This window comes from Macaca nemestrina, chromosome 1 (genome assembly GCF_043159975.1).
Source record: "Macaca nemestrina isolate mMacNem1 chromosome 1, mMacNem.hap1, whole genome shotgun sequence".
In the NCBI taxonomy this organism is placed as follows: Eukaryota; Metazoa; Chordata; class Mammalia; order Primates; family Cercopithecidae; genus Macaca; species Macaca nemestrina.
In genome coordinates this window covers 209,595,510-209,619,386 of record NC_092125.1, presented here as the reverse complement: position 1 = coordinate 209,619,386, position 23,877 = coordinate 209,595,510, and the positions used below count along the sequence as shown (strand labels likewise).

Here is a 23,877-nt window from a genome sequence, read left to right as displayed (position 1 = left end):
CCTCAAGTGATCCACCCGCCTCGGCCTCCCAAAGTGCTGGGATTACAGGCATGAGCCACCACGCTAGGCTCCAGTATCACTAAATTCTTTAAAGTCTTTCCAAGTTACATGCTAAAAATCACGTTGATAAACTATTTTCATCAGCTAACAATATGATTAGAGCCACTTTCATTTTTGTTCAAAGCAAAGTACTGGATGCACCTAATTTACAACAAGATTTGTTTTGCTTTCACAATTTCTGTGAAGTTTACCAAAAGGGCTTATCAATTATGCCTGTAACTTTTTTCACCTAAAGACACCTTGTGTTAACCTGATACATCTAGAACGGGTCAGGGAAATTGAAATATTATTTTTACTATACCTTTGCTTATGCTACACTTTAATGCACATATATTTTTACATTTATTATGTAGTATAGTATATAAGTATTTGTACATATATTTCAAGTATAAATGATTTTATTTTATAACAAACTTTGAATATATTTTTGTCAAAGCTTAGAGCAGCAAATTTAGCTCATTCAATCTATGTAACAGATCTGGAATATAACCTAATTAACAAAGCTAGTCCTTATTGTCCAAACATCGGCCAAACCAGACTCTGGCTTAAGAATATTCCAACAAGGGCCAAACTATCCTATTCCAGTGTCATGCCTTAACAGGAATATGGATGACAGAAGGAAGAAAAGTCATTCTTGGAATGGGTGTTACAGCATCTTGATTATCACCAAAGAAACGTGGGAAACAAAATTTCAGAATTCCCCTTGACTTCCTGGTGGTTTTACAACTTGGCAATGTACCAGAGTCAGATTCTAAGGTAAACGAAGGACAAGCCTCTCTTTGATCAAATGGGAAAAAGCTGCTGTGAAGGGTGAAATGAGAAAGCGGAACATAACGAAAAGCTAGCAAAGAACATGGAGGGACATGAAGATAGGTGATCAAGTCCCTTAAAACTGTCAGCATCACCTCGTGGAAGAAAATCTCTGGCCTCAGTCCAAAGAAGATGGCCTTCTAGTCCTTGCAACCCTGATTTCTATTTTATTCATTTTTTAATTTTATGACCTCTAAGGGTTCAAGTGAAATGATTTCTCTTTTAGAAATATAGTCCTAATAACGTCACTCAGAGCCTCCCTGTCCTCTCTAAGCCCAGGTCCAGGTCCAATGTCTTGGAATAGGGCTTCTCTGGTTTCTTTCCATCTTCCCTGGACCCCTTTTAAAACTGGATTAAAGGGGGTTCCCTTTAATCAGTTCCCCAATCCCATTTTTCCCTGAGTCTTTTCCCCTTACACCAGCCATCTTTCTCTCCCTCCCTTGCTTGTTCCCACCTCAGGAGCTTCCTATGCGTTGTGGAATGGCTTTCTCCATCCCACCCCTACCACTCCAGGTCTTCAGGCCTCCCTTCAGAAATCATTCTTCAGGGATGCCTTTCTTGACCACCCCCCAATACAAACACTAGGTCAGGTCCCTGTCATGTAGCGTACCCTGTGCGTCTCCTGTGTAGCACTAACCACAATGTGATTACATAGTCAGTTCAATGTATGTTACGTGATGACAAGGACAGGGCATGGCACAAACTAGGCACTGAAGGAACAAATGACTGTAGTGCCATTCTTCCCTTCTCTGTACTTCCTGTGCCCATCTCTAATAGATTGTAATTTTTTTTTTTGAGATGGAGTTCCACTCTTGTTGCCTAGGCTGGAGTGCAATGGCACAATCTCGGCTCACTGCAACCTCCGCCTCCCAGGTTCAAGCGATTCTCCTGCCTCAACCTCCCGAGTAGCTGGGATTACAGGCATACACCACCACGCCCGGCTAATTTTGTATTTTTAGTAGAGACGGGGTTTCTCCATGTTGGTCAGGCTGGTCTCAAACTCCCAACCTCAAGTGATCTGCCCACCTCAACCTCCCAAACTGCTGGGATTACAGGTATGAGCCACCACGCCCAGCCAGATTGTAATATTTTAAGTGTCTGTATTCTGTACTAGCCTGGGAGTCACTGGGTCAAGAACCAATTCACCAGCTCCCAACAACAGTTACTATTTATTCAGTACCTACCCTGTTCCAGGCCTGTTATAGAGCTTTATATATTACATAGTTTGACATAATAATTATGAGCATGGGCTCTGGTGTCAGACTACCTGGGTTCCCATCCTTCTTCAGCCACTTACTAGCTATGTCTTACCCGCTGTGCCTCAGCTTCCTCACTGAGGAAAATTAGATGATAATAGTACCTGCTTTAAAAGGTTGTTATGAGGATTAAATGAGTTAGTATGTTTGAAGTACGTAGAGTAATACTTGGCACATAGTAAGTGCTTGATAAATGTTAGTTTATCATTATCATTGTTGTCATGATTTCTAATCTTTACAACAAGCCTAGTCTGTCAGTTTCCAAAGGCTTAGCTCTCTCTAGTAAACCCGATCACCTCCCACTGGCATGTGCCTAACACGTAGGAGGTTCTCACGATGCCCTATTGTTTAATGATGTTTGAATCTAACTATGATAGCTAATATTTATTGAAGGTATTTATCGAAGCCTCTGAGAAGCCCCATAGTAAAGAAATCTGTATCCGTAAGCCCTCTGACTTGTGCTAGGAATCATGCTTTGTTACTTCCATGGGTTTATCTTGTTTCATTCTTGCAACTGCCCTGAGGAGTAAGTATCCTTAATAACTCCATTTTACAGTTGAGGAAACAAATGCCCAAAGGTATGTCCAAGTCACAGTGTCATGAAGGACAGAGGCTGGATTCAAGGTGAGGTCTGCCTGACTCTAGAGCCTAACCTCTGAATAACCACACTCCACACACTTATTGTGCTGGAGCAATTCCTTAGGATTATGATGTCCTCTTAGTTTCCACAAAATACTGTACGTTGTAGGTTGCCTTCTGCAGTCCTCTTCAGCCACAAATGTTGGTTGAGGGGGTTGGGTATGCTCTGCCTTAGGCCGGGTGCCATGTGAAGGTTGGAAGAGCAGGCCAGGCATGTAAAAAAAACTCGGGCTGAAAGTCTGAGAGCCTAAATTTTAGCTATGGTCCTTCCATACTGCCTTTGCTACATAATATTAAGCCAAGTAGTTCGAGTCTGGTGCCCAGAGTAAATTCCTCCTTTGACATTCCACCTTTTTCTCAGCACTCTCTCAATTATTGCCATTGATTTGTGCTTAGATTAAGTCATGTATTCAGGAAACATAAACTGAGTTCCTTCTATTGATTGGGAAAGAAAAGAGAGACATGGAGACTCCAATTAGATATCATTTCTAAATGAAAGGAAGGCAGAATTCCGTCTACCCATATCAGATGATTAAGTTTTAAAAGGAATTAAGAAATCTGTGACAATAATAGCATAATGGGTGGGGGAGAGAGATGGAATAATATAGGAGCAAAGATTTATATAACACTAAAATTAAGTTGCTATTAATCTGAACTAGATTGTTACAAATTAAGGTGTTAATTATAATCCTCAGCACAACCATTAAGAAAATAAATATATAGCAAAATAAATGACAAGGGAATTAAAGTGGTACACTAGAAAACATATCTACCACAAAAGAGGGCAGTAATGGAGGAATTGAGGAACAAAAAGAGACTATAGAAAACAAATGGCAAAATGACAGAAGTCCTTTCTTATCACTAATTATTATTAAATGTAAGTGGGTTAAACTCTCCAAGTAAAAGGCAGAGATTGGCAGAATATATATTTTAAAACATTCAAGTATGTGCTACAAAAGATTGTCTTTAAATTCAAAGACACAAATAGATTGAAAGTAAAAAAGAAGAAGATATTCTATGTAAACAATAACCAAAGGAGAGCTGGAGTGGCTGTACTAATATTAAACAAAATAGACTTGAAGATAAAATTGTTACAAGGTACAAAGAAGGACATTATATTATGATGAAGGGGTAAATTCATCAAGAAGATGTAACAATTGTAAAATATATGCACCTACAGAGCCCCAAAATACATGAAGCAAAAACTGACAGAATCAAAGGAAGAAATAGACAATAATAGCCAAAGACTTGAATAACGAATACACCACTTTTACTAATGGATAGAATAATTAGGAGATCAGCAAGGAAATAGAAGACTTGAACAACACTGTTAAGCAACTAGAACTGACAGAAATCCATAGAATATTCCACTCAACAAAAGCAAAATACAAATTTTCTGGGATAGAGCACATATTAGGACAGAAAACAAGTCTCATTACATTTAAAAGATTGAAATTATACGAAGTATGTTTTCTGATCACAATGGAATGAAATTAAAAATCAATCACAAAAGGAAATTCACAAAAACAAAGTGGGAAGTTCACAAATATGTATAAATTTAACAACATCCTCCTAAATAACCAACAAGTCAATGAAAAAAATCCAAGGGAAATTGTAGGAACTACCTTGAGACAAGCTGATCCTAAAATCCATATGGAAATCCAGGGGACCCAAAATAGCCAAAACAATCTTGGAGGAAGAAGAATAAAGTTGAAGAACTCACACTTCTGATTTCAAAACTTACTACAAAACTACAGTAGTCAAAACAATATAGTACTGGCATAAAGACAGACAAATAAATCAATGGGATAGAATTCAGAGTCCAGAAATTAACCCATACATCTATGATCAATTGATTTCAACAAAGATGCTAAGACTATTCAATGGAGAAAGAATAGTCTTTTCAACAAATAGTGCAGGGATAACTGGATAGCCACATGTAAAAGAGTGAATGAAATTGGATTCCCACCTCACACCATGCATAAAAATTAACTCAAAATGGATTGGAGAGCTAAATATAAGAGCTAAAACTATAAAATTCTTAGAAGGAAATAAAGGTGTTCATTTAAATCAGGCAACAGTTTTTGTCTCTTTTAGTTCAGTTCCTTCGTTGCTGCCTTCTTTTGTGTTAAATACATATATTTTGTAGTGTACCATTTTAATTCCCTTGTCATTTCTTTTACTATGTATTTTGAGTTATTTTAGTGATTGTGCTGAGGATGACAATTAACACCTTAACTTATAACAATCTAGTTCAGATTAACACCAACTTAATTTTAGTAGTACATGAAATGTCGCACCTATATAGCTCCATCTCTCTCCCCCACCCATGATGCTATTATTGTCACAAAATATGACACCAAAAGCATAAACAACAAAAGAAAACAATAGATAGGTTAGACTTCATCAAAATTTAAAACTTTTCTGCATCAAAGGTAGAAGTCTAGGCTCTCTGTGTGCTCTCCGTTGACACCATGGGGAGGAGGACTGGCTCCCTACTTAGCCTTTCCTGATAGTCCCAGCAGGGGAGTTGGGGGGCTGACTTAGTTCATTTGGGCTGCTGTAACAAAATGCCATAAACTGGGTAGCTTATAACAACAGAAATGTATTTCTCACAGTTCTGAAAGCTGGGAAGTCCACGATCAAGGCACCAGCAGATTGGGTGTCTGGTGAGGGCCTGCCATCTCATAGATGGCACCTCCTCCCTGTGTCCTCGCGTGATGGAAGGGGCGAGCAGCCTCCCTTGGGCCTCTTTTTTAAGAACACTAATCCCATTCATGAGGGCTCCTCTGCATGACCTAGTCACTTCCCAAAGACACCACCTCCTAATACCATCCCCTTAGGGGTTAGGACTTCAACATATAAACTTAGGGGATAGCTGGCTCAAACATTCAGACGTACAGGTACCTTGTTCCTTGTGGTGTTTGGAGTTTGGAGGTTATTGTCTAAAAGTGTTTTTCTTGCCAAGCTTCCCATCAGCTTGTCCTTTGGTAGTGAGAGGAGGCTTTTCTTGCGGCTTTTGTTTTCCCTGCTCCGCCCCTGTTGGTATTTCCAGAGTGCTGGCTGCTTCATCTACAAGTTTGGGATGTATGAGGCAAAAAGAATAGAGAATACCCAAGAAGCTCACCATATGCCATTCTTTTCTAGCTTGTCTGCCTTCTTCTCTCTGCCTTCAGAATTGTCTTTTTTTTTTTTTTTTTTTTTTTTTGAGACAGAGTTTCGCTGTTGTCACCCAGGCTGGAGTGCAATGGCACGATCTCGGCTCACTGTAACCTCCGCCTCCTGGGTTCAAGTGATTCTCCTGCCTCAGCCTCCTGAGTAGCTGGGATTATAGGCACCCACCACCACACCCAGATAATTTTTGTGTTTTTTTTTTTTGGTAGAGATGGAGTTTCACCAAGTTGGCCAGACTGGTCTGGAACTCCTGACCTCAGGTGATCCACCCGCCTCGGCCTCCCAAAGTGCTGGGATTACAGGCGTGAGCCACCATGCCTGGCCTTATGTTTGTCTTATATGTGATGACCAGGGTTTTAGTTGTACATAGCAGGAAGAATAGGGAAAAGTGCATCTACTCTATCTTACCAGAAGCAGATGTTCTATAATTGACTTTTTAAATGGAAAGTTATAAGCTAATTTTTTTGTGTGCAAGGAGCATTAAAATATTGAAACTAAGAGTCATTATATTTGTAAATATAATTTGTTAGATTTATAATAATTAGTTCTGTGGTAAGGTTTTATTTCAAAAAACTAAATTTGAATAACATATTTCTTTTTACAAAAGAAAAGCAGATTGCCTTTTTTGTCCACCAAAGCCATGCCTCTAAGAAAGGGGAAGAAAAAACCTCACTCATGTTTATGAGAAGTTGGACTAATAATAAATATGTCCCAAACTGCTTTTCCCCAAAGTGTTGATTCTGTTGAGCTTTTTAGTTGCAAGTAACAGAAACAAGTTCTTAAGCAAGAGACCGGACTGTTCCTGGCTTCAGGAAGGTCCAGAGCGAGGATGGCTCCAGGGTCCTGAGGAGCAGCAACTAATGATTTGTTCGGGCCTCACCTTGGGCTGAAGGGAGCCAGCCTTTCTTCAGCCTTTGTGTTTCTCAGTCCAAGATCTGGATCCCAGAGAAAGAGATTCTGGCCTGCCTGGCTTGGTTCACACTTGGGCCATGGTGTCTAGGGAAGATGGAGCACTGGGAATGACAGTTCCAATAAGACTGTGTCCAATGTGGAGGGGGTGGAGAAGAGTCCTCCCCAGCAAAATCAGGGTGCCCTTTATCAGAAGAAAAGGAAAGGATTAAAATGTTGGTCAAGTGAGAGTCATAGATACTTACTCCAGACACCCATGGCTGGATTCCAAGTTAAGAGTTCTAGAGCCAAATGAGTTTGAGAACCTGAGTGAGACAAGGAGAAACTCCTCTGAGAGCCTCTAACATGCTCTGGGGGCCTCCCAGCAGTGGGTAGAGGATGCATTGCCTTTAACTACATGGTGCTTTGCTTGCCTTGGAACCCCATTAGCATCTCTGGGAACTCGGCTGGGGAAACCCTGGCTGGGCAGGTCTCCAGCAAGCCTTTTAGCTCTGAGATCCTGTGATCCTACAGGAAGGACATGTTCTGCCTGCAGGTGGCTTTATTCCATCTTGCTGCTCATCAGATGAGTCAGAATCAGTTCCCAGCTCTGACCTTTTCCACGTGGGGGACACATCTCAGATGTGGTGAGGTCATGATGGCAGAGCTGGGACTAGACTGGAGTCCCCTGGCTTCACGTTTTTCCCTTCTGTGGCAGCCCTGAGCCTTGTTGGGAGAGAAGTTCAGGACAACTATCCATGGTGATTTCAATTGGTGGGCCTCCCTCTCAGTCCTCCTGCCCTCACCTGTCCCTGGCCAACTGCCCCTTCTCAGGGAAGACCTGCCCTCAGCTCTCTAAGCCCCGCGATCTAGGAGAGGGAAGCTTCGAGGGAGGATTGACTTCACTATTACTGCTGACTCTGTCCTGAGGAGGAAGCCTTGGCCAGCTCTGGCCACTGCGGGGCAGCTTGCTAGTTATCTGTCTTTCCAGATGGACTGAACATATGACAGGGAGGACTGTTTGTCTTGTTAACTGCCGATTCCCTAGGGCCTGTCCCATGCCTTGAAGAATGGGCAGGATTTCACCAGGGAGGGGAGCCAGCTGGGGTTGGGAAGAGAACATGCTGGGAAGGAGGATGCAGCAATGGCCAGCATAGAGCATTCCTTGGTGTCCAGTGGTGGAATAAGGCTAAAGGGTGTACTGGGGACTCACTATAGTGTGGTTTAAATGCTAGTACACTTTGGCCCAGCAATTCCACTTATAAGAATTTGTCCCAAGGGACTAATCCAGACAAATGCACAAAAATGTGTGCACTAGGCTCTTCAATCACAGCATTGTTTTTTAAAAAGGAAACATAATAGACACAGGGGACTCCAAAACGGGGAAGGGTTGGGGTGAGGGCGAGAGTTGAAAAATTACCGATTGGGTACTGTGTTCACTTATTTGGGTGATGGGTTCACTAGAAACCCAAACCTCAGCATTACACAGTATACCCATGTAACACACCTGCATATGTACCCCCTGAGTCTACAGTAAAATTAAATGAAAAATTAATAATAAAGGAAACAACCTAAATATCCAGTAATAGCAAAGCTATGATATAAAACATGACACATCCAAAAATAATGAGTTATTTGACATTTAATAAAAATGACAAATTAGGTATGCCTGACAGGGAAATGTGTTCATAATATGCTAAATAAAAAAACAGATTATAAAACAGATGGTAATCTTATTTTTATAAAGTACATTAACATTTCCATTGATATGTAGATTTATGGACAGGAAAATGTTTGCAGGAATAAGAACCAAAATGTTTATAGTCATTATCTCTGGGTTATAGAATTAAAGGTGACTTTTCTATTATGGTTTTGGTGTTATTGTTATTTTTATTTTTCATTTTTTTCTCATGCTACCTTGTCTAATTTATTATTATCTATATGTATTTCCTAATTACTCTACAATGAATATGTGTTTGGTACTCATTTTATAAAGTAAAGAATTCCATGCCAGGAAGTCTGAACCTAACTCATAGGTGATGTAAATTAACTTTTTATAAATTGAATAATTGAAAATGCCCTAAGCAAGTGAGCCAGTTAAAAGAGTTTCATTGAAATCCCTCTGGGAAATTGAAGACTCTGTTGACAAGATAGCAAAAAGTATTCTCTGGCCTGTATTTCTCTTGTAAATTCTGATTTTGGAATGTTGCTTTTCTGCACAAGATGATGGCAAGTTAATACTTTTATTTTTTTTTTGAGACGGAGTCTAGCTCTGTCACCCAGGCTGGAGTGCAGTGGCGCATCTCGGCTCACTGCAAGCTCTCCTGGGTTCATGCCATTCTCTTGCCTCAGCCCCCCGAGTAGCTGGGACTACAGGCACCCGCCACCACGCCCGGCTAATTTTTTGTATTTTTAGTAGAGACGGGGTTTCACCGTGTTAGCCAGGATGGTCTCGATCTCCTGACCTCGTGATCCACCTGCCTTGGCCTCCCAAAGTGCTGGGATTACAGATGTGAGCCACCGTGTCCGGCCGGCAAGTTAATACTTTAAAGGGAATAGCACAGCAGGTTTCGACCTTGTCAGGTCAGTGTGATTGGGCCACCAAAGTATCCAATTCGGGACAGCATTTTATAAACTAGCAAAGCAGCCAGATTAACCTGGAGTAGTAAAATTCCAGTTGTGGGTCTGGAATGTGGCTTTGTCACTGATACTGTTTTTCTGGTTTTGTTTTGGGGCAGCAAATGGTTGAGTGTCAAAAGTGTCCTGGGGCCCCCTGGCTTGTGCCCAAATCATGTCTACTCCTGTGAACTTTCCTTACAGGAAAACCTGATCGGCGCCCTCTTGGCGATCTTTGGGCACCTTGTGGTCAGCATTGCACTTAACCTCCAGGTAAGTTTCAGTCACCAGCACTGTCTGGGGGCAGAGACACAGCAGATAAGTCAGGGTGTCTTATCCAGGTCCAGCTGCCTCCTTTCTGCAGGGCCTTGCCTACTCTATCCCTGGGCTGCACCTGGGACAATACCTTGTGGGCCGTTCCAGGATTTCTCTTGATTTGGTGGCCCCACTCCATCCTGCCCTCACTCTCCTAGCCAGGTCCTCACCATCTCTCCTTGGGCTTTGCAGTGACCTCCTGCTAGCTTCCCTGGCTCTGGTATCATCCTCTCTTTGCCTTGCCACATAGCTGCTGGAATTACCATAGTTTTGTCAAACTCAACTCGAATTACAGCATTGTTCATTACTTACAAGCCTCTGGGATGCCCTGTATAGCTGCTGGGGACCCCCCTACTGACCTCCAGGTCCCCTTGGCCTGTCTGAGTTCACAAGCAGCTGTGGTGTGGAGCAAGTTGATAGCTAATGAGCTTCTCATGGGGGCACCAGGGAGCTGGTGCTACTGGCATGCAGGCACAACTGGGGTTTGCACTGGGGGAGTGGGACAGTTAATGCCCCTGGAGGCTGCCTTCTGCCAGGAGGGGTGGGAGGCAGGGAATAAAAGGCCCAGGCTCTTATCCTCTGCTAGGATGATTCTAAGGTGAGATTCACAGGGTTTTTCAGAGGGTCCCCTGTGGGACTGAGCCCCAGTTGCCCACGGGACTAATTCGCTCATGAACCACCTTTCATCTCCGTTCCCTGCCTCACTTTCCCCCTCCCTTACTTGAGCTCCCTGGAATCATCTCATACAGACTACCTGCTCCCACGTTCTTGTCTCAGGGACTGCTTCTGGGAAACCCAAATAAGACTTGATACCTGCTAACAGGATGAATCCCACAGCACACTGGCCGGCTTCACTCCACCAGCACTGCCCAGCTTCTGCCTGCAGTGGGCTGCTCTCCCTGGCCCTGGAGCAGGCAGGAGACTGTGATCCCTGTGGGCACACGCATGGGCACACACCTGTACCCTATGCATCTCAGCTCTGGGGTGTGTATGTTTCCATGTGTCGCTGAGACCATGTGGTCTCTTAGCTACTTGAATGATTCATTCTCTTCTTTCTCCAGGGCAGCATCTCTGGTTATTTATCTGCCTCTGGGCAGCCCACATCATGATCCTCCCCAAATGGCAGACTTGGTCCTTTAAGTCAATGTGACTTTCTAGCCTGTTAGTTACCACCTCAGTTTCCATGTCACAGGTTCACATTTCTCCAAAAAAGAATATTGATCATACTTGAGCCACGTAACCACCCCAGGGAGAGCAAGGTCCACTGATACCCACACAACTGCCCAGTGAGAGCTGCTGCCATGTAGACAGAAAGGAGTGTGCCGTACACTTGGGCATCTAAACATGAGGAATCCTGGAAACTGCAGAGAAAGGGAGGAGGTCGACCCAAGGGCCAGGCCACGGGGGATCCTTAGACTGTGGCTCCCACCCTGAGACTGCACATTGCCTGTGACGTGCATTAGAAATGCCTGTTCTCAGGCTCACCCACACCTCTCTGGGACTGACTCAGGATGAGGCCCAGGCGGGTATTTTGTCAGAGCTTCCCAGGGGCCTATAAGGATTCCCAGCCTGTTGGAGTACTACTGTCCTAGAATAACCGTCTAGTATTTAGATCCCTACTGTTTTACTCTTCTGTGAGTCAGCACTCCACAAGAACCTGACAAGTCTTCCCAATTTATTTTCAAGTCGGGGGTAGATTTAGGGTAACTACATCATAGCATTTTTTCCCCCAAACATATGAGCAAATTACATTATTTCTTGGGTTTCTAGAAGTACTGCCACATCCGCCTGGCAGGCTGCAAGGATCCCCGGGCCTATTTCAAGACCAAGACATGGTGGCTGGGCCTGTTCCTGATGCTTCTGGGTGAGCTGGGTGTGTTCGCCTCCTACGCTTTCGCACCGCTGTCACTCATCGTGCCCCTCAGCGCAGTCTCCGTGATAGGTAAGACCAGGGCTGCCCCACCCTCCCCTGGGGTGCTTCCAGCTGTGTGACCAGAGTGCCACTGCCAGGATCAAAGGTGTCCATTGAACAAACCAGCTTTAGCTTGGATAGTAATAACCTAATACAAAGGACTTCAGACACACCAGGCCCTGTAAGTGCTTACAGATATTAATTCTGCTAATCTTCCAGCCACCTGTTGAGGAAGGTGGTGTTGTTATCGCCATTTAACAGATGAGGAAACTAAGGCACAGGGTAATGAAATTACTTTCCCCAAATGACACTAGTGAGTAACAGGGCTGGGATATGAACTGGGCTGTGTGGCTCCAGGATCTGTTTAAGATTCAGAAAGTTTATTAGGATTGCTTTTTATTTCTAAAAGAAGAAGGAAGATAAACCTTAACCCCTGTATCTTTTCACCGTCAAGATACATTAAGTTTGTCACTGGGTGCAGTGGCTTGTACCTATAATCCCAGCTACTTGGGAGGCTGAAGTGTGAGGATCACTTGAGGCCAGGAGTTTGAGACCAGCTGGGGCAACATGGAGAGACCCCATCTCTACAAAAAAAAAAAAAAAGAAAGAAAGAAAAACAATTAGCTGGGCGTGGTGGTGTGCACCTGTGGCCCTAGCTACTTGGGAAACAGAAACAGGAGGATCTCTTAAGTCTAGAGTTTGAGGCTGCAGTGAGCTTTGATTGCACAAACACAAATTAAGCTTTTGTAGGGTTTGGGGCCAGGCCAGGCTGGTCTCAAATTCTTGAGCTCAAACTATCTGCCTGCCTTTCCTCCCAAAGTGCTGGTACTACAATCGTAAGCCACTGCACCTGGCCATTAACTTTCGCATCTGCCGGCTTTCTATGATTTCCATAATCACTGAACCAGTGTATCAGAACTTTTGAACCAACTAAAAGACAAGGGAGCTTTAATGTTCATGAGAACACAAGCAAAACAAAATTAGAAAAAAAAGAATTTCTTCTTAAAGAAAAGATGTTAGTAGATTAGTGAACAATAGCTTTTTTGTATGCATAGCAGCCAGGACAATGAACTTGCTTTGAAATATTTCTTTCTATTTTACTGGCAAGCACTACTCTGCCCAGATGCTCTCCTCTGCTCTTAAAGGGGAAAGTCATATTTTGGGTCTTATTCCTCCTTGAGTTAAGAGGTTCTCTTCTATACAAGGGATGGCAGATGCATGGTAACTATGTGCCCCTCCCTTCCTGTGCTCAAGGCAGAGATCATTAATCAATCATGGCACTCCCTCCCAGAGAGCAGAGATGGGGCCTCAGAATTCTCAGTGTTTCCAACAGTCACTACCAATCACCAGGAGTTGGCAAAGGAGCAGAAACCTATTTACTTTCCCCGATCCTGTCATAAGGCCCTGTTTTTTCTAACCAGGGTTGGTGAACTGACAGCTTACAAAGTCAATGAGGTCCTCAGACATGGCATGTGTTTTTTCCCACACAGTATTTTTTTAATGTAATTTGAATGTCTTTAGCTGAGGCAAGTAGTTTGCCAGAGTCTCAGCCTGTCCCTATTGTCTTACTTCCGGACCATTTGCTGTGTTTCTGTTATGTTACTCCCCAGCCCCTCTATGTGATCATACCTGTAGCCTTATCACTCTGCTCTGCCCACTGCAGGTATCTCCAGAGGGCTCCCAAACCTTTTTCCCAATGAGAAATAAGTGTCTAAGTGACTGGTGCTTTAAATATTAGTCTTTGAATTTTAATAAGGTTCAAATAACCAAATTCTTTTATTTTTTTAAAGAGGCCAAGTTATAATGATAAAACTTCAGATATCAGCCACTGGGAATTAAGGGGCCCTAGAGCTTCTGAAGTCATCCAGTGAGGAGTAATATTAAAAATAATAATGATTATCACTTATTGGATATCTATGACTTAACCATCACTGCTCCAGGTACTTTTAGTAATAATACTAGCTTAGTTATTGAGATTGACTGTGTGCCAAATGACTTACATATATCATTGAATTACCCCTATCATTCAGAAAAGTAATTTTCTTTTTTTTTTTTGAGACGGAGTCTCACGCTGTTGCCCAGGCTGGAGTGCAGTGGCGCGATCTCGGCTCACTGCAAGCTCCGCCTCCCGGGTTCCCGCCATTCTCCTGCCTCAGCCTCCTGAGTAGCTGGGACTACAGGCGCCCGCCACCGCGCCCGGCTAATTTTTTGTATTTTTAGTAGAGACGGGGTTTCACTGTGGTCTCGATCTCCTGACCTTGTGATCCGCCCGCCTCGGCCTCCCAAAGTGCTGGGATTACAGGCTTGAGCCACCGCGCCCGGCCCAGAAAAGTAATTTTCAATGGTATGCTGGTAAACCACCTCTCAGAGAGACAAAGGAGAAGAAAAAGAAGAGGAGAGGGAGAGATGGAGAAAAGGGATGGAAAGGTGGAAAGGAGAAAAGGAAGACCTGATTTGTAGCACTTGCCAGTTTATATGGTATAGACATTATTACTCCTACTGTGGCTGATTTCAAACTGCGGATGGTTTTCTGAATGTTTAACAAAATATTTAACATTCTATGAGCTGGTGCCAGCTGGATCTAACACCGTATTTCATAGATTAGAGAACTGAGACTCAGGTGAAGTGACATATCCAAGGACACACAGCCAGAAGAGGCAGAACTAGGGTAGTGAGTGATCCAGGTCTGTTCACAGTGACTGCCAGCCCTATTCTTTTGGGCAGTCCCAAGGGTGTTTGAGTACATCTGTGAACATGGAAGAACCAGGAAGAGGAAAGAGCCGGGGAAATGTCAGAGGTGGGTGTTACGGTGGAAGAAGTAAGAGCCTCCTGCAGTCCTGGGTTCAAGTCTTGCCTTCACCTACCACCTTCATGATCTTGAGTGGGCCCTTTACCTCTCTCAGCTTCAGTGTCCCCATTTGTCAAATAGGAATAATGAGAGTACCCACCCCCAAGGGTGAACATGCCAGAAATAACTTGTGTAAATCGCCTGTCACACAGCAGGTACTCAATGCTTCTGGCCTTGTAGGAAATCCTCAGGAAGGAAGGCTCCTCTCTGAGCCTCCCTTTCCTAGATGGAATCACACAGGAACCAAGCTCTTGGCAGCGTGAGTGACAGGTTAGGAAGTACCAAGTTCCAGTGCAAAGGAGCCACCCAGAGGGCCTGGGAGAAGGGATGCCCTTTCACTGACGGCAGCCTCAATTCCCTTTTCTTTGTGCTTCATTTTTCAGCTAGTGCCATCATAGGAATCATATTCATCAAGGAAAAGTGGAAACCGAAAGACTTTCTGAGTAAGTTCAGGGATTTGAACTGTGTCCTTAATTTTATATGAATGCTTTTTTTTTACATTGTAAAACCAGTTCACTCTAATTCAGAGATTATCTGCCTTCTGCTGTCCTCTGTGGTTCTATGTTCTGCCCTCAACAGGCTCCTGAAAGCTGGAGTTTTTAATCAGGGGTTCTCAAGCCTGGAAACACATCAGAATCATTGGTGAAGCTTTTGAAAATGGACTTTTATCCACCCCATTGGATCAATTTTCAGCATCTATTATTGGGGTTTTAAGAGGCCCAATAAAAGAAACCCTCTCTCCCTGACCAAGTTCTAAAGCAATGGGAGTCAAACACAGGCGATCAGAAGTCATGCTTTACTCCTAATATAAGCTAGATTAGGGCATTTTAGGTGAGCTAGATTAAAGCATGAAGCTGCTTAGGTGAGCAGCCAAGGGAATGTCCTTGCACTCTCCCCACAGGACCCTCCAGCTCCCAGTCAGACCTTGGGTGGGTCCCCCCAAGAAACACTTGGGTTTACAGAGTGGAGACACTTAGCAAGAATTATTGCTTCACATAGTTTGGGCCAGAGAAGGAAGAAAAAAGATCAAAGCCCCAATGTTTAATTTTTAAGTAGATTAGCTCCATCCAAGTTGAGAAATGTAGACCAACAGGGCAAGAGGCAGAAGTGTCACTTTAATGGAGGTCTCTCCACATGGAAACCCAAGGAGTTGGGAAGAAGCGTTCCCCCCAAAACACCTACTGAGTGCCATGTTGTGTTATAGGTGCTGGGGACACAGCAGTAGGATAGATGGGGCTTCTGCCCACAGAGATTATGGTCGTATGTGTGTGTGTGTGTTGGGGGAGGGAAGAGATAACAATAAACAAGTAACTAAATAAAATAATTTTAGGTCATAGTGAGTTTTTCAGAGAAAATTGAATGCTTTTGGGGCCTGGGGAGATGGGAACACTTTTCTAGACTGATCAGGGTCAGACTCTCTGAGGAGGTGATTTTCCCCCCAGTTTTTATTTTAATTTCAGGGGCACATGTGCAGGATGTGCAGGTTTGTTACATAAGGCAACGTATGCCATGGTGGTTTGCTGCACAGATCATCCCATCACCTAGGTATTAAGCCCAGCATCCATTAGATATTCTTCCTAATGGTCTCCCTCCCCCAAACCCCCACCCTCCAACAGGCCCCAGTGTGTGTTGGTCCCCGACCATGTGTCCATATGTTCTCATCATTCAGCTCCCACTTACAAGTGAGGACACGCAGTATTTGGTTTTCCATTCTGCATTAGTTTGCTGAGAATAATGGCTTCCAGCTCCATCCATGTCCCTGCAAAGGATATGATATTGTTCTTTTTTTTTGGCTGCATAGTACTCCATGGTGTATATTACCATATTTTCTTTATCCAGTCTGTCATTGATAGGCATTTAGGTTGATTCTGTGTCTTTGCTATTGTGAATGTGCTGCAGTGAACGTATGTGCACATGTATCTTTATAATAGAACAATTTATATTCCTTTGGGTATATACCCAGTAATGGGATTGCTGGGTCAAATGGTATTTCTGCCTCTAGGACTTTGAGGAATCACCACACTGTCTTCCACAATCATTGAACTAATTTACACAAGCAGATGATTTTTAAGCCCAGATCCAGTTAATGCTAAGGCGATTTCCATCCCCAGGTCTGTGGGCAGGGTTTTCCACATACTGGGAGCCACAGGCGCAAGGATCTGAGGCAGGAACAAGCTTGGTTTGTCCAGTCTCAGTAAGGCTGTGTAGCCAGAGGGTAATGAATAAAGTGAGAGTGAGATCAGGGAGACGTGGAGGACTGGCTGATGTGTAGACCTTATGTGCCATACTGAGGAATTGAGGAGTGAGGTGATGGTGGCCCAAGCTCTGTACTCAGAGATTCCGAGCTCTGGGCTGGGGCCGGGGCATTGGCATTCTTACAGAGCTCACCAGGGTGAAGTGTATACTGATGTCTGCAAGTTGCTTTGAAATGCATCAAAAATAAGATGGATTAATGCATGGATACAGAGATGGATAGATATGTGAGAAAACAAGTATGAAAGGTCAATTTAGAATCTAGCTGTTGGGACTATGGGTACTCATTATACAACTCTTTGAACTTTAATGTACGTCTGAAAAATTTTATTTTATTTTATTTTATTTTATTTATTTATTTTTTTTTTTTGAGACGGAGTCTCACGCTGTTGCCCAGGCTGGAGTGCAGTGGCACGTTCTCGGCTCACTGCAAGCTCCGCCTCCTGGGTTCACGCCATTCTCCTGCCTCAGCCTCCTGAGTAGCTAGGACTACAGGCGCCCGCCACCGTGCCCGGCTAATTTTTTGTATTTTTAGTAGAGACGGGGTTTCACTGTGGTCTCGATCTCCTGACCTTGTGATCCGCCCACCTCGGCCTCCCAAAGTGCTGGGATTACAGGCTTGAGGCACCGCGCCCGGCCTGAAAAATTTTAAAACAGAACTTCAGGGAGAGAAAATTTCCAAGATGTTGTGGATATACAGCCAGGTTTGGGGACCACTCTGCATCACTGATATAGAATAAGATCAAGGTGGGACCAAGAGGCCCAAAAAGAAAAGAATTTTACTCTGAAAAAAAAAAAGCAGAACTTTGCCAAAAGAAAAAAGTAGAGACTTTGGAGCTACTGCCAAGAAGACCAAATGACAGACTGAATTTCAGTAGTCTTAATGATGGGGCGGGGGGTTAGCGCTGGTTCTAAGACCAGTATAGAAGTTTGCATCCCTTTGGGAATACTCTAGGTAGTCCTAGGATGAGAGCCATGCTAGTGCAAGCAGTACGCTATGTGACTTGGAAAAAGAAGGCCCCTCTGGGTATTCGTAGTTTTGTAGGCACAAGCCTTGATGAGCAGAGCATGGGCTGGATTTCAGCCCATCTCACCCATTCAGCCAGGTGCCCTTGTGCAGTAAGCAACCTGCACAGCTGAACATGGCTGTCTTACCTGGAGTTGCATTACATTCAGCAAACATTCACTCAGTGCTAGACCTGTGTTGGACACTGCAGGTGTAGAGATGAGTAAGACCCATCCCTGCCCGAAGAAAACTTTAGATAACAGACTTACTTTGTTGAGCTTAACTGTGGCTTATTCATTCATTGAACCATTGAACAACCGTTTTTTGAACACCTCCTACATTTACGAGGCCTAGTACTAAGAATAAAGATAAAAGACGTTTAACATAGAATCACATTTTCTCTAGACAGTGGGATGAAATAGGCAAAATTAGTTCTATCCCAGAAAAGTCCAGAGGCCTGTGGTCACCATAAGTGTGGCTTAGAACTGTCAGCTGTTTTTTGGCTGCCTGGGGCTGGGCTGGACCTTGGAGGCTTTTCACCAACCTTACAGAGTTCAATAGGAGTGTGACAAGACTCCAGGGAAGAGACAAGAGCCATGCCACCTGGACCACTAACAGTCTCTGACAGGTCTGTGGAGTAGAATATTGATAGTAGTTATATAGTTATTATATAGTTCCCTTGACATTAGGTTACATAACCAGTTGGGAAAGGATGAGGTAATTTTTAAAAGGTACATGTTGAACTCTGAAGGTTGGCCTTTATGTTTTGTTTTATTTGTTTTTTTGGTTTATTTGCCCATAAAGTGATTTTAGTTTTAAAATGTTACCTATAAAATGTGCATTAAAATCACAGTGCAATACTATCATGGCTAAAATGAAGAAGACAAAATGTAAGTGTTGACAAGAATGTAACTAGAACTCTCTTGCTCTACTGGTGGGAGTGTAAATTGTGACAACCACTTGGGAAAAACATTTGACACTAACTACCAAATTGAACATCCACATATCCTATGGAGGAATTCCACCCCTCATTTTATACTCAACAGAAATGCATACATGTGTTTCTCAAATGACGTGTACGAGAATGTTCACAGCAACATAATTTTTTATAACTCCAGGCTGGAGACTCCTCAAATGCCCCCCAGCAGTAGAATGGATAAATTGTGTTGTATTTACACAGTGGATCACCGTACACAGTGAGAACGAATGAACCGCCACCGTGCCCCACAAGACAGATGGATCTCAGAAACATGTTGAGTGGATACATACAAAAGAGATCACACTGTATGGGTCCATTCATATAAAGCACAAAGCCAGGAAAAGCTATCAGTGCTGTTACAGGTCAAGATAGTGTTACCCTGAGGGTGGGGTCGAGTGATCAGTTCCACAAAAGAAATTTCAGGATCTGACTCATGTTCTCTTTCTCCATCTGGGAGCTGGTTTCATGAGTGTGTTCACTTTGGGAGAATTCCTCAAGCACTTTTTGTATGCATGTTGTACTTCATTAAAGTTTTGTTTTATTTTTTTTTTTACATTAAATGTTTTTTTTTTTAAACAAAATTAAGGAAGATCATTTATTTTTTAAAGTAAAGAAAAACCAAAAATACAAACAATATCAGGTCATGGTATGTTGCAGGAGAAGCCTGTTTTTTCGTGGCTGAGAATGTGTACTGTATCTCGGGCTTGTTGTTACAATGAGTCCGTGACAGCCTCTCTTCCCCGCAGGGCGCTACGTCTTGTCCTTTGTTGGCTGCGGTTTGGCTGTCGTGGGTACCTACCTGCTGGTGACATTTGCACCCAACAGTCACGAGAAGATGACGGGCGAGAATGTCACCAAGCACCTCGTGAGCTGGCCTTTCCTTTTGTACATGGTAAGAGAAGCCTCCAGTCCTTCCCCCTGAGATGGCAGGAGGGAGATCAAGTCCTAGAAACCAGAAACATGAATACCCAGCAATAGGGCGTCCTGTGAATTGTGGCACATTGTACCAGCATGAAAGACCGTGCTTCTGGAGAGTATGCAGTTCATGGTGAAATGCTTGTTGTATTTATGTCCTGAGTAATATCAAAACCATTATATAGTCTGATGCCAGTTTTGTTTTTTAGAGGTGGGTATAGATATGGTCATGTAATAGATCTATGAAGGCCTGGATGGGAAAGCAAATTCCATCAGTGGTTGGCTCTGGGAGATAATGTTATGACTCAGTTCTTATTTCCTCTTCATCTTTCTGAATTATCCAAAATGTCTACAGTAACCATTTCAAACTTTGATGGTAAGGGGAAGAAAAAGTTAAAACTGTCAACAATTTAAGAATGTTATTTTATTTTTTTTCCCAGTATCACACTGCTGGTAGGAGCCCAGGAGACACGGGAAACTTTGTCTCCTAACCCCTCTGCCAGAGCTCAGTCCTCTGCCCCAGTTCTATCCCATTTTAAGCCTATAAATCAACTGATTAAGGAAAACATCTAAAGTATTTGATAAAGCTATTGGTACGTTCTTGTTCCATGCCCTGCGCTGTGCTAAATACATTTTTATATATCATCTCAGATTCTCTTAACCCTATAAAGTAAATGTTCTTCCTATTTTATGCATGAGAAAACCAGGGCTCTAAGAGGTTAGCTGACCTGCTCAGAGTCCATAAAAGCAGAGTTGGATTTGAAGGCTGGGCCCGCCTGGCCTCAGGTGCCATCTTCCTTCCCCGTGGCCTGCCAACAAAGGTGTTCACTATTTTCCTCTGAGTCTAGAGGCCCTGGAACATCCTTTTTCCTCAGTTTATCCACAAGGCAGAGGATCACTTCCCCTGAAATGGGGGCTGTGTCATTTCCCAACTGGCAGCCAGCCCCGGCATGTAGTTGGTGACAGAGCAAAAGACCGCCTCCTTGGGCAAAGCTTTACCCCAGAACAGGCCTTTCACTCAGGAAGTCTTGGGCTTCAATCCTCTAAGTGCTGTGTGGCCTTAGCCAAGTCGCTTTCCTTCTCTGTTTCCCTCTCTGTAAAATGGCAAGAATCTCTGGACTTAGAATTGCTATTGGGAGATCCAGGAAGTAGCATTTAAGTCACCCAGAACGTGGTAGGTGCTCAGTGAATGACTCTGTTGTCTTACTTCATCATGACCAGGAGGCAGTGCTGCCAGCTGGAGAGATTTGGCCAAACCAAATTCAGTCAATATTTATTCAGCGTCTGCTGTGTGCTCGACACTATGGTTATAAAAAATAAATGAGACATGCCCACAGAACTCATGGACTGTTGGGAGGCACAGCCATCTCATGATATAATATCCAGTGCTATTCCCGCGTTCATTTTAGAATCATGGAGAATGGGCCACGTGTGGTGACTCACGCCTGTAATCCCAGCACTTTGGGAGGCCGAGGCAGGAGAATTGCTTGAGCCTAGGAACTTGGATAGTGTTCAAGTGTGGACAATGACCAGTGTGGACAATGTGGCAAAACCCCATCTCTATTAGGAAAAATTAAAAATTAGCCGGGTGTGTTGGCACGTGCCTGTAGTACCAGCTACTAAGGAGGTTAAGGTGGGAGGATAGCTGGAGCCCTGGAGGTCAAAGCTGCAGTGAGCCATGATCACAGTACTGCACTCCAGCCTGAGTGACACAGTGAGACCGCGTCTCAAAAAAAAAAGAAAAAGAAAAAAAGCATCATGGAGAATGGCTGAACGATTGGGGCTCCTCAAATGCAGGCACAGTGGTTGGGAATGTTGATGACTGGCAGCACATCCACTTGATGAAGTGTTCTGCAGCAATTAAAGATAATTATGACAACTTCACACAACATGAAGATTGTTTATGGTAACTAAAAACAGCCCAGTCCAAAATTGCGCATTGACTATAATGACAACTCGATAAAATATGGATTCCCTGGAACAAAGACAAAGAAGAAACAGAGGGAAATGAAAGCAGCTGTGTTTTAGTGGTCTCTAATTAGAAGGAATGTTTTAAATGTTTCAAAATGCCCATTAATGTTTCTGTGTTGTTTTTTATACTAAATCAGCTTTGATAAGGGGTTTGGGGTAGGCAAATGCGACTAGGCTGTTGTCAAAGTTTTCTGCTTTCGTTGCACTGGGTGCTAGGGCTGGCTCAACTTCTTGGGAAAGTGTTAGCAAATATCTGGGCTTTTAAGGGGTGGCAAGGACAAGTTGTCGACGCGAGGAGGGGGAGCTTCTCAAACTCGGACTTGCCGTCGTCTAATGGTAAGTTTCTACTGATAGAGCACTTCTAAACAGCAGGCACTGGGCCGCCCATCTCCAGACAGTGTAGTCTAGCAGGAAAGTGCATGGGCCTGGGAGCCAGACTGTCCAGGTTTAAATTTCTCTGTGTCATGCACGGGATCGTGGTAGTACCTGCTTCCTAGAGTTCTTGTGCTGATTTCGTGAGATTAAGGTAGATAAAATGCTTAGAATACTACCTGGCATACAAGGAGACGTCATTTAGTGTAAGCTGTGATTATGGACTCCTTAAAAAGAATTCTTATCTCTATTTCCCACAGGGTTAACTAAGGTTTAGAGAAGTTAAGTGACTTACCCAAGGTCACACAACTAGTTTAGAGGCAGATCCAAGGTCAAACCCAGGTCTCCCTGACTCCACATGCCTTCCTCATTCTATTCTGTTAAACCTCACACTGGAAGCTTGGCTGGGGGCACAGGGAGTATATACTCATATTCTTTTTTTCTTTGAGATGGAGCCTCGCTTTGTCTCCCAGGCTGGCATGCGGTGGCACGATCTCAGCAATTCTCCTGCCTCAGCCTCCTGGGTAGCTAGGATTACAGGCAGATGCCACCACGCCCAGCTAATTTGTTTTTTCTATTTTTAGTAGAGACCAGGTTTCACCATGTTGGCCAGGCTGGTCTCAAACTCCTGACTTCAGGTGACCCGCCCGCCTCAGCCTCCCAAAGTGCTAGGATTACAGGAGTGAGCCACCGCACCTGACTTCTTATTCTTGACCAAAGAGCTTGGTGAACAAGTGTCTCCCTCTTGGACTGACCCATTGTTTTAATGGGGATACCCATGGAGCAGTGGAGTGGGAAGAAACCTTCTCAGCCTGATGAATCTTGGCCCTCCAAGAAAGAGTGGACATGAGGGCAGCACCTCACCCTCAAAGCTTCAGCCTCAGGACAACGGGGAATTCCTTCTCAGTACTAGCCAGGGATTAGAGAGATTCACTCTGTGTTTCCCTTTTCCCCTGAATGTCTAACAGTAGTTTGGGAAATGCTGACTCATAGCTCAGTCATTCCCTTTCAACCCTGTAACTCTGATGATGGCCCAGCCCACCAGGGTCTCCCGGTCTCGCCTACCTCTGTGGTCCCCACTGACCCCCTGCTCGCTGCCTTCCACAGCTGGTGGAGATCATTCTGTTCTGCTTGCTGCTCTACTTCTACAAGGAGAAGAACGCCAACAACATTGTCGTGATTCTTCTCTTGGTGGCGTTACTCGGTAAGTTGGCATTTAGATGATTGAGTTTTGCCACCACCAAGAAGCACCAAATGGAGATATGGGTTTTGTTTGCAGAGCTTTGGCCCCTGGACACAGAAGCTGCTTGAGACTGGCTCAGGTTGTTCTGTCTCCATCAGTGGCTCTGGGGAGCTGAGTCCCTGCTGACTGGAGACAAACTCCTGTCCTCCAGGAGCCTCCAATCTAAAGGGAGAAAATAGCAGTAAACACCTAGCCAAATTCATAGGTTATGTAAGTTTGGGCAATAACAATTCCAATGAGGAAGAATTAAGCAGAGTGAGGATGAGGTGAGTTACGTTGTTTCAGAGATGGCAGAAGTAGAACACGCCCCAGTGATTGGGCCCTGAAAAGATCCATGCAAAACCTACCAGAGCTTAGGAATTCATTCTACATTCAAAGATGGGTGCTGTGGAAGAGATAGCTCCTGAATCACCTTGAGGCTGGAACTGCATATTAATTTTTCCTTTTTTTTCTTTTTTTTTTTTTGAGACAGTCTCACTCTGTCACCCAGGCTGGAGTGCAGTGGTACAATCATAGCTCACAGTAGCTTTGACCTCCTGGCCTCAAGTGATCCCCCTGCTTCAGCCTCCCAAAGTGCCAGAATTACAGGCATGAGCCACTGTGCCTGGCTAGAACTGTGT

General features: G+C 43.9%; 1 protein-coding gene across 7 annotated transcripts in view; it reads left to right on the top strand.

Annotated features, from left to right (window-relative positions):
- The window catches only part of LOC105494450 (NIPA like domain containing 3), a 60,004-nt gene that overhangs the window by 14,424 nt on the left and 21,703 nt on the right, over positions 1 to 23,877 (top strand). For 6 of the 7 annotated variants that reach the window (XM_071098584.1, XM_071098583.1, XM_024796773.2 and 3 more), the window contains exons 2-6: positions 9,648 to 9,716; positions 11,529 to 11,700; positions 14,902 to 14,961; positions 19,503 to 19,648; positions 23,122 to 23,218. In XM_071098584.1, the coding sequence (XP_070954685.1) occupies positions 9,648 to 9,716; positions 11,529 to 11,700; positions 14,902 to 14,961; positions 19,503 to 19,648; positions 23,122 to 23,218 (544 nt within the window). Of the gene's footprint in view, positions 1 to 9,273; positions 9,411 to 9,647; positions 9,717 to 11,528; positions 11,701 to 14,901; positions 14,962 to 19,502; positions 19,649 to 23,121; positions 23,219 to 23,877 lie in introns of those variants that run through there. The other variant, XM_024796772.2, reaches the window with a different exon arrangement.